The sequence below is a fragment of the Octodon degus genome, unplaced genomic scaffold (assembly GCF_000260255.1).
Source record: "Octodon degus isolate 3935 unplaced genomic scaffold, OctDeg1.0 scaffold00041, whole genome shotgun sequence".
In the NCBI taxonomy this organism is placed as follows: domain Eukaryota; kingdom Metazoa; phylum Chordata; class Mammalia; order Rodentia; family Octodontidae; genus Octodon; species Octodon degus.
The window spans coordinates 1677401-1689400 of NW_004524617.1; the positions used below are offsets into that span (position 1 = coordinate 1677401).

General features: G+C 33.8%; 1 protein-coding gene across 3 annotated transcripts in view; it reads left to right on the forward strand.

The window, feature by feature from the left end:
• Nucleotides 1-12000, forward strand: part of Dmd (dystrophin) — a 1613500-nt gene that overhangs the window by 69265 nt on the left and 1532235 nt on the right. For all 3 annotated transcript variants that reach the window (XM_023715436.1, XM_023715435.1, XM_023715434.1), the window contains exons 5-6: nt 2668-2781; nt 3707-3862. In XM_023715436.1, the coding sequence (XP_023571204.1) occupies nt 2668-2781; nt 3707-3862 (270 nt within the window). The remainder of the gene's footprint in view (nt 1-2667; nt 2782-3706; nt 3863-12000) is intronic.

The window sequence follows — 12000 nt, forward strand, 5'->3', positions numbered from 1 at the left end:
AAAATTTTCCTCCAATAATGTTTCAGAAGTCAGTAATTAATGTGGAAAATGCTAAGCACTAGGAACATGAAGATGTATTTCTGTTTATACACATACATAGACAAGTATGCATGCATAAATGTATATATGAAAACACATGGCTTGCAGTACTGTTGGTCAAAGAGGGTACGATTCTATGGTTCTCATCAATAAGCCCACATTAAGTGCAAGAAAAAATGGCTGTATTAGTTTCCTGAAAAAATTACTATAAATTTAACGACTTCAAACAATAAATACTGGTTATCTTACAGTTGTCGAGGCCAGTTGTCTCAAATCATTCTCAGTGGTCTAAATTCAGTGTGTCAGCAGGGCTTTAATTTTCTGGTGCCTTCAATCTATTTGCTTGCCATTTAGCTTCTGGAAGTATGTACATTTTTTCTCATGACGTCAATCTTCCATCTTCAATTCCAGCATAGAAGCCCTTTCCAGGGACAATGTGTCTGTGTTTATATCTCTCTATGCATATCTCTCTGTGTTTGTGTCTCTGTCTCTCATTCTCTACCTCATTCCCCCTCCCTTCTTGTTCTTCCTCTTAATTTAATAAAGAACATATTAATTACTTTATGCCTAGCCAGATGAATTGAGAATAATCTCTATTTCCCTAACTTTTTGACCTACCTCTGCAAAGTCTTTTTATCATATTAGGTAACATGTATAAATTATAGTGCCTAGGTTGGTAATATCTTTATGAAGGCAGAGTTAGTATTCAGCCTAGTACAATACGTAATCTAAACATTATTGTGAACCTATTAACAGTATGCAGGAAAGAAAATCCAACATCAACATGAAAAAAGGGGTTATGGAATGTAATTAGAACATAGAACATCTCAGCTGTATTTACAACAGGTAGAATTTAGATTGTGAATAAATGCTAAAAACAGAGTATGTTTAATTAACTGCAAAAAAAATTCAAGCACCTGTAAGCAGGCGCAGGGGCCAGGGGTTTGATCCCTGGGTCTCCCTTGCCAGCCCCACCCCTGGGGTGTGCTGAGATGTCCATTGAGACTGAGCGTGGTGGCGCATGCCTGTAATCCCAGCACTTGGGAGGCTGTAAACAGGAGAATCAGTATGAGTCCGATGTAGTAGTGAGCCCATGAACACCCTGTAGACCCTTCTGTAAAAAATACAAAAAGGAAAAAAAGAGAAAAGAAAAAAAAAAGAAATTCAGAATTGTGGAGATAATACATATTAGTAAAGCTTAATTCAATATATGGTTAGAGAAATGGTCTTGGAGTAGATTATGAGTAGTCTTGGATATCACACTTTGGATTATATATTTTAACCTAGTGATAACGTGATTAATAGCATGAACAAAACCAATAATAATTATGAAGGACTGTAACCAATATTTTAAAGATAGATGTAATTTTAGTTGCATTTTCAAAATATCATCATTGAATTGGAAAGATGTCTTGTGAAAGATTATTGGCATTGATATAAAAGAATGATTCACATACAGGAAGACTGGGGAGAAGACCAAAGGAAGATTATTAGCATTGGTGTAAACAAAAGATTCCCATAGAGTAGGCCTGAAGCATGTACCAAAAAGATATAATATATTAAAGAAAGAGTCCATAAGAATGGTATGAGATCAACTGGGTTATGGAAGAAAAGTTAACTTAACCTTTTACAATATCAGCAATGTGGCACTGTAGAAGTACTTGGTTCACTTAAATGCTTACAAAATTATTATTATTAATTGTATTAAAAAGGAAACTTTGTATGAAGCACAATCTCACAGAATTTAATGAGGAAAAGGAAAAATAATGCACCCATGTAGCATAGTTGAATTGCACAAAAGAAAGAAGTAAAAATCAAATGTCTGAAAAATATCCCCAAAATGAAAATATCAGAAAAAATGATAAAATTAAAAAGAAAAATGTAGCCCGGTGTGATGGCACCTGCCTGTAATTCCAACACTCAAGAGGCTGAGGCACAAGGATTGGTATGAATTCCAGACCGGCCTAGTCTACAAAGTGAGCTCAAGTGCAGTCTGAACTTCATAGGGAGCCCTGTCTCAAAAGACAAAAGAAAATAAGTGGCAAGTACTTGGTTATTTATAAATGATGGCAGTTTACATACATTTCCACTTGATCTTACTTCCAAGTGGAAAAACAAATAAAAAATTAAAACCATAATCTTTCTCTTTAAAGATGAAAAATCTTGGTCTGAATGCTCCCAGCTGAAGGGACTGTCAGCTGTGCAAAACAATTCGTGGATGTTTGGGTTTAGGGAGCTTATAAAGACACCATTATGTTGAGTTTATTGTTCATAGTTTGTTTTATGGACTGTGAGGGCACATTGTTAGTATTATCATGAGTTGTTTTGTAACTTAAAATTTCTCTAGAGGGGTATATGATTTAATGTTCTCAAGAGGAACATCATAAAACTACATTTGGTAGTAATTTTTTATTTTTAACACTAGCAGACTCCATATACCAATACTCATATAGTAGACTATAAAAATGCAGTCGTAGTAAAAATATCCTTTTTCCGAAAAGCTACTTAGAGACATTGTTCAAACATGGGAGTTATTTCTGGGCTTTTGTTTAGACATAGCCTCGTGATGAACTGTGTTAAGAGCAATCAGTACTCCAGTAATGCTTTGAAACGGGTCTCTTATTCCAGAATCACATAAAAACGCTGAAGAAATGGATGGCTGAAGTTGATGTTTTCCTGAAGGAGGAGTGGCCTGCCCTTGGGGACTCAGAAATTCTTAAAAAACAGCTGAAACAGTGCCGAGTAAGATTTGTATATGCCTTTCACGTGAAGTCTTTCATATCAGAGTATTATTTGCTTAGGTCAGTGGTGTACAAGTAGGGAAAATTTCTCTGCTGCTGTTATGGGACATTTCCCAACATCTGGAGACAGTGTATGTTGTCACATCTTTTTGGGGGAGATAGGGATAGATGCCAGTGGCTTCCAGTGGGTAGTGCTGGGAAGCTCAGTAAACATTCTACATGACTCTCCACAAGAAATAATTATACAGTTGAAAATGTCAGTAGTGCAACTGAGGAATCTTTGGTGAAATAAATTAGAAATAAATAAAACATTGCCTTGTACTCAGATATCATTTTGTAAGGTTATTTTAATATAAAATCTAATATTACTTAAAGGAATATAGGAGTTATCATATCTTATTATAGATAATTACTCATACTGTGTCACTGCTTCCACATGTAATTCATTGTACTATAATATAACACAATGTGGATTTTTCAAATGATATTCATTATGTTATTGGCATGCTGTGAGAAGAAAATTGTCTAGGTTTCTAAAAAACATTTTTTTCAAAATAAAGCGAAACAGCAAATCTCTATTTCAAATAGCCTTCACACTCATGAAAATCCTTTCAAAAAGAGTAATGTTATGGAAACCCATCATTTTCACACTTTTATTTTTTCCTAACAAGAAACATTAACTTTGTTTTCCTTTGGTTTTGAGATAATATCATACAAATAATTCTCTACTTCACTCATGCCATAATAACTACTGAACATTCTTAAGACTGTTATATGCCCATCTACAGCTTTAGCTATATCTGTTATATTTTCAACACAAAAATTCATATGAAATATTGTGATTCCTAATTATACATTTCCTATTTATGTTGTATTTATAATATGTAGTAAATTCTCATCCTGATTAAATTGAATTGTTTCTTTAGCTTTTAGTCAATGATATTCAGACAATCCAGCCAAGCTTAAACAGTGTCAATGAAGGTGGCCAGAAGATCAAAACTGAAGCCGAGCCTGAGTTTGCATCTAGACTTGAGGCAGAACTCAAAGAACTCAACACCCAATGGGATCACATGTGCCGACAGGTATGGACCATCTCCTGCACATTGGGGGGCCTCAGTTCATTAAAATTTCAGAATACCTTCCTTTACAGTTATCTTTATTTAAAGCTTTGCTACTATGCTAATGCTTAAAAAGCCAATTTATGCAAACAAATTCATCTTTTTTCTCTGTCATGTAGAAATATCTTATATAAATAATACATATTTTTTTCATATTGGGGTCTTAAGCTTACCTTGCATACAAGTGTCATCTGGCAAAATCAAATCTAATGCATAGGCATCATTTTTACTGAATGTTTTCTTTCGTGCCTGAATTTATAGTTATGGGCCCGGGGAGATAGCTCAGTAGAATAAGCGCTTGCCTGGCAAGCGCAGTCCTGAGTTCAATCCCCAGTACCACAAAAAGTTAAAGTTATTGGCTTAACAAACATATTACACATGTCTATTTAGTATAGAAATAAAATGAATGAGGGAGACCAACCTCTTGGGTCCCTCTCCTGCTCCTCTCAGACAGGAACTTTCTTTCCCTCAATAAATATTGTCTGCTCATAAAAAAGAAATAAAATGAATGAATAATATATATGTGTACACAAATATGGTACATAATTTTTTCTTGTCACGATTAAGATGTCTAAGCTTGCCTTCTTTAATACATTTATTTTAACCAGTGATGTTGAATAACTTAAGACTACCTAAGTGAAAGTATGAGTTTCTCATTCTTATATAGTACAGTATTTTATAGACATTTAAGGAAGACATTGAGGAAAGTAAAACACTGTATTCATAAGCAGTACATATCAAATCACTTTTGTTCAAAAGGTAAAATCGTGACCTACAGCAGTGATCACTTTTAAATTCTTTAATACTCTTTTAAATTAAAGGGAGGTCTTATTTGTATGGTTAGAGGTCATCAAGTTTGGGTTATTTCCAAGTAACCTTTCAAACCTGAAGAGAAATAATGTCAAAAGGCAACATCTGAATATAAGAAAGAAAAGATTTTAGAAAAGTAAAATCCAAGGCAAGTTGCTCAGGTAATGCAATCACTGCCAAATGTTTAGCAGTTTCATTAACTTGCATATGAGTGGGCCCTGGGTCAGCTATCTTGTGTTCTTCTAGTTAGGTCAGTGCTAGAAGAGTTGGTCAGGAAAAAAAATCACTTAAATAATGGATAGTGTGGGCTGGGGAGATAGCTCAGCGGTAGAAGCACCTGTGTGGCAAGAGCAAGGTCACGAGTTTGATCCTCGATACTGAAATAAATAAATAAATAGATAAATAATAATATAATAATAATGGCTTGTGCCATTGATATTTTCCTGGAAGGTCTACATGTACAACATTTGATTTTACAATGTTCTCAATGGATAACTAGAAAGAATAACACCAATTTGTTTAGAGCCACAAGAAAAACAACAGCCAAATACATGATAAAAAATGACATGAAAAGTCAACAATGGTACCAATACCTCAAGATTTTTGCAATTCACAGAAGTATAATTTTTAAAATATCTTAATTCTTAAAATGACCTTGCCTAAAACTGTCCATCTGCCATAATATATGCTAAGATTGTTGATGAAGAGAAGTATTTGAACTCATAGGCATCATGCATATAGTGATTTTGTTAGCCCAATTGTCTTTAGATCCAATTGTGCACTATCCTGGAATTTTTTACATCTCTCTGCTTCTCCATGCATATCACACTGTCCAGACTCCAACTGTGTCACCAAAAGATGTAGAATTTTTTATTTGCTTGTTTTTGTTTTTGGCGGAACTGGGAAGTGAACTCAGGCTCTTGCGCTTCCCAGGCAATCACTTATTCTACTGAGCCATCTCCCCAGCCCTAAGATGTAGGTTTTGAAAGGAAGAAATTATGGTACTGCAGAAGAGGGACACAGTGCAGTAAAAGGAGGGAAGCAAGGCTCAAGTGTTGATACTAATGCAGGATTCAAGAAAAAATAATGGGTGTGCAATATAAGGCTGTAGAAATACAAATATCTACACACAAAGTAAGTGTGTGATGCTCTCTTCTGGGTTAAATATAGCATGTTATCTTTCACTAGATGCCAAGGCCTGGACAAACACAATGTATCCAAGTGTCTGAAGTGTTTGAACATACTTTATGATCCCATAATTTTTTGTAGTTCAGGCAGGCCTTGAATGCAGGCTGGTCTCAAACTACTGGTGATCTTTCTGACTCTGCTTCCTAGTGCTTCCATTACAACCATGCTCAACCATACCCACTATTTCTCAAGAAGAAAATTAAATTAAATTAAATTTCACCAGACACCTCAGTCCCAAGATACTTGGCCAATTTGTGTAATATATATGAATATTCTCTTAGGGAGTTGAAACATTTTTCTTTGATTACTTTGTTGGTATATAACTGACATACAAAAAGCTGTATATATTAAATATACAATTTAATGCATAGGGCATTTGTACACCCATGAGACCAAAACTACTCATTGTTTTCAAAATGCTTTCTGCTCACTTTATTTTAAATTATATCCTTTTGTGATAGCACTCAGCATAGTCTCTGCTCTTACTAAATTTTAAAATATTTATTGCAGTATGGCTAAGCGTGAGTCCTGTGTTGTACAGGAGATCTCTAGAATTTATGTATCTTTCCTAAAGAAAACTGTGCTTGCTTTAAATGTCACTTCTGCATGTGCCTCTGTTCCCACATTCCAGGTCCTGGAAAATACTAGTCTATTCAGATTCTGTGTGTTGGAGTGTGGTAGATTATAGGAATGTGAGAAAAAAATTGTAAACCATGTATGTGATAAAGAGTTCATACTGAATCTAGAAAGAGAATTGCTACAATTGCAAAAATTAAAAAAACAATTAAAAATGGGCAAAGGACTTGAATAAACATTCTTTTGGAAGAAACATATACATGGCAAGCATGCATATAGAAAGGTTCTCAGCATCAATTGTTATCAGGTAAATGGAAATGAAACAATACAGAGATAATACCCAACCCTTGTTATCAAAACAAAACAAATTTCTATGTGTTGGGGAGGATGTGATGAAAACAGAACACTTTTATGCGATTGGTAGGACAGCAAGTCAGTGTTGCCATTGTGGAAAATAATATATAGAGGTTATTCAAAATTGTAAAGTAGGATGGACATTTGATTTAGCAATCCTATTTCTGGGTATACGTTAAAGTATGTTGAAACCAGGATTTCAAAGAGATATCTGTGCTCCCATCTTCACTGCCACATCAAGCCCAACAGAAGAGATGTGGAGACATTCTCACATTGGTTGAACTACATATAAATAAAGAAAATGTCGAAAGCATACATAATGAAATAAAGTACAAGACAAGGATGTACTCTATCAACACTCCTATTCAATATCTGGAATCATTAATATGCAGCCTTATAAAAGGAAGTTCTGTCAACATGAGTCAACCAGAATGGTGTTAAAACACAACATAGCACATTATGCTATAGAAGGAAGCCAGATATAAAAGGACAAGTACTAGAGCAGGATTCTTTGCAAATACAACACTGAACATGAAGTATAAGACCATGAGCTCTAGAAACATTTGGCCTAAGCTTAAATCTTACCTCTAATATAACCTATAATATTGCTTAAAATTTTTATGGTTTGGTTTCTCAATCATTCAAATATAATGAATGTTAATGCCTGACTGATAATTTAATATTTAAAGTTTTTAATCTTTGTAAGGTATATAAAATAGTATCTATTGCGGTACATTCACTATCCATGTGTTGATTAAATATACAAAATCAATGATATATATATATATATAATTTCAAGTAAATAATGTATGATTATGTGTGTTAATTATTACTAGATGTTAATGATTAATGCAATTAAACATTGTGCTTTAATCGGGAGGATGTCATTTTGGCAACTCGAAAATCACTGTCTTCCTCTCCTCTGGTGTCCCTTTTGGGTGCAGCCAACCACATTCCTTTGCTTAGATCTCTAACAATAATGTCCTCATTATCCCAAATGGCCAGTATCCTGTTTCATTGACAGCACTGAAATAACATGAGGAAAGCTGTGCACACTGTCCCCTCACTTGCATCTATATCATAAATTTTGCTAACTTGCTATTAACTTTGATGGACTTTCTGTCCTAAGGCAGGGTGCTGCGCTTGCGCACTGCCTCCTTTCCATCTTTTCTGCACAAGAACATTGTACCAGTTACTGAGCAGCCCTCTTACTCTTGCATCTTCCTCCTACAAAATTATTTCCATTAACAGAAAACTATGCTGGCACATCTCCTATGACTTAAAAAGTCATCCGTTGGTCCCAGAGTTCCTCCTGCTATCTCTCCAATTTCTTTATCACTTTGCAGAAATTCTTTTTTCTACAACATACTCTTTCCATTTGCTCTTGGATCATACTTTATGAAAATTTTATCCTCACTAAATTGAAGAAAATTTTGTCAAGGTCACCAGTGAATTCACATGACTAAATCAGTATTTTATTCACTGGCTTTTGTACCATCATTCTTTCTTAGTTTTGAAGTAGCCTTCAATTTGCTGCACTACATCCAATATCCTTAGTGATGGTTTCACCACAACTACTACACCCTGAGGTATCACAGGGTTCAGCCTTTGTATTGCTTTTTATTTGCTTTATACTCAGCCCCTAGGTCAGTTCATTTAGCAGCATGGTGTCAAATATAACTTGTGAATCGTTTCTTCCTCAGTTTTTCTTGTAAGCTGGACCTGAATCTCATGTCTGAATCCTCAGCTTCCCATTTAACATCCCCCATGGATAAATAATATTTAATAAAAGTTACATGACCACACATAATTCTCGATACAAACCCAATCTACTACCCTAGTAGTCTCCCTTGTAAAACGAACGATATCTATATATTGCCAATTATTCAAGCCAATGCTCTGGACATGTACTTGCCTCCTATATTTTTTCTTAAAAATAAACCTGTAATAAATCAATAAATGACATTGGTCCTACCTTCAAAGTTGGTGAGATTCAACAATTTCTCTGCATCTTTGGGCAATTACCACAAATTTCCTTTCTATGTCACTACAGTAGATTCCTGTATAGTATTCCTGTTCCCACTTTTGTCCCTTTCCAGAGAGCTTGTTTTCAATACAATAGGAAGAATGATCTTTTCAAAACATGTGGCATTATACCATAACCTTAATCAATAACTTGCAAAATATTATTTGTAAAATCTAAGACTGGGTAGGGGGCTAAGTAAAATTATTAATAAAGTAGTTAAACTAAGCCTGTTATCAGCAGTGTGCCATATGTGTTTAACAATTAGTATTATTAATGTAGATCATAATTATGTGAATATTTTTGGAGAAAAGATAGGCATACTGAACTCTACTGTGTATTGGCCAGATAGATATAAATATATGCTTAACATTAGGGAAAGATCAGAAATACTAAATTATATGTAAGAAAAAAATGCAGTAGGAAATACTTTTCAAAACAGATTAGAATGATAGATAACAATTAATGATGGAACTCAGGGAAACATTAATTTTAAGTGGATGAAAGTGAAAGGAGACCAAAAAAACAACTGGGAAGGGAGGAAAGAAACCCAGAAAATAACAACTGAAAAGTGTCCTAGGAAACTTTAATATTAAGAAAATAGGAGGTTCAAGAATCTAAGTATAATTATGAGACTCACATTCTACAAGACACATTAATTCTAAAATAGAGACAGAAATAAATAGTGGCTGAGGCAAGAGGAATGTTGCTAGTTCCAGACCAGCGTGGGCTACAAAGTGAGCTCTAGGCCACCCTGAAATGCATAGTGAGACCCTGTATCAAAAAAATAAAAATTAAAATTAGAATAAACTTAAACATTACTGTTTCTTAATGTTTTTTAGGATTAATGATAAATGATGAGGTAGAATAGACCAGCATATTTCCTAGCCCTAGACCCCTAAATTAAGTTTGCACTGCCTTTAAATACATTAAGAATGGCATTAGATTCTTATTTAGATAATTCCAACTTGGTTGCACTGATTCCCTGAAAAGAAACTTTGTTTGCAGTTAAGTAATATAATAAGGCTGTATGTTAGGTGTGCATCTCAAGTTTTGTGATTTGAATTAAATGGTCATGACTTGAAAAAACTTAGCATTAGAAAATCCCCGATAATCTTACTGAAGAGTTTCAATGGTCTGATAAGGAGAAAAGACAGACTGTAGCTAGAAAATTATTGAGAAATCAAGAAAAACAGAAAGTACTAGAATGCTGTTTAAATCTGTTAACTGTGTAGAGTTGTGTCCAGGTAATTTTGGATTAATTTATCTTTTTAAATGATTTGGCAGTCCATGAACATAATTATAATATGACCACAAAGGAGAAAAGAGTTGAAGAAAGAATAAATCCAGGGCCTGGATGAGTGTATAATAAACCTAAGTAAACATAATATGAAATGTATACAAACACAAATTTGCTATTTGAGGATACCTGACTTCAGAGTACCAGCTCTATATGGGAGCCATCAAGTCTGGACAGGACCAAATTCATCTTTTGCTGAGATCAGAGATTAAAGAAACTTGGGTGGGGTCAAAGATACAGAATGTATGTAATCAGATCACGTTGCAGGATATTTTGGGCAGATTCCGGAACACATTTTAGGGTCACTAATGTCATAAAAGCAAGTTGAAATTAGCGTTTTAAGCCAAAACCTTTTCATAGAAATTCTTTTAACTCATGAAGATGTAAGCATTTCATATATCACTTTCTCTGACCAGTCATAAAGTTGTGGAACATTAAATTTGAAAAAGTAATACCCTAAGATTAATATAATTTTTATGTGCTATAAACATATACCAATAATAAGATCTTTTAGGTTACTTATAAAGCTGAGATAAAGACAAGTGGATAAATGGTAGATTGCTAGGGATTGTGTCCAACGATCCAATCCAAAACCAATGTTCATTCTAATACACTTGTGGTGTCATCTCAGAAAGACCCAATACCTCTCCTTCCTTAAAAAATTATTTTTGATATATTTCCTCTAGTTTTATAATATGCCATATATTTTGGCAGTCCATGAACATAATTATAATATGACCACAAAGAAGAAAGGAGTTGAAGAAAGTATAAATCCAGGGCCTGAATTAGTGTATAATAAACCTAAGTAAGCATAATATGTGACTGGGCTAAATTCCATTAGTCTCTAGGGTTTTTGTAGCTTCCCCAACTGCTTCAGAAGATTATAGCAAATCTGTGTTTGTAAAAATTTAATATTATGTTTACTTAGATTTATTATACACTCACTAACTATGCATATAATACTTATGCCTTTGCTAATATTATTGTCAACCCTATTGATTTTCTTGTGTCAGAGCGAAACATTTATTTTCATTTGAATAGATCAGTTATTACATTCAACCTTAAAGAAAAAAATACAATATTATCTACATTAGCTGCAATGTAGTTGAGCTGTAAATTATATCAGTCAAACTTAATGTTATGCTGGTCCTACATAGTTTTAATATTTGGTAAAGTCCCATCAAAACTGCATTTTAAGCAAGCTATACAGTGTATATTAAAACTTTGCTATTACAACTTTGTCAGTTAATCTATAGGCCCCCATTTAACTCCACAGAGAAATGTTGTTGATATAGAGTGATTTTTTTGAAAGAAGAGTGAAACATTATATATAAACACTGTAATACTACAGGGTACTATGTACGAAACCATTATCATGTACAATTTTGTTTTAGATATTTTATGATTTGCTACTTTTCTGCTTTGTGTATAGTAAATTCCATTGTACGAAATATCTTACTATTGAAAATATGTGTGGTTTTAAAAGTGCAGACATTCTGTATGACCACACACATTGTTGAGCAGCTTACTTTTTAAACAGAAAATTATGTTTTGATCAACTTTTCATTTTACAAGTGTCACGATATCCCATGCTATGTATGTATCATAATTTATTTAAGGCCTCATGAAAGCACACTTGAATATGTTCCCAACATTTAATTACCTTCAAAATTGAATTGAATAATGCCTCTGAAAGTTTGCAGGTTTTGGTCAGTATGATTCCTTCTTTTTTTCATAACTTTATTGAGAAACAAATTAGCAATGAAAGAGTTTCAAACCAAATTGGTAGGACAGTTTCAATAATTAACACATTGCATACATTCTTCCTAGTGGTTAATTGCTGTACAAGAT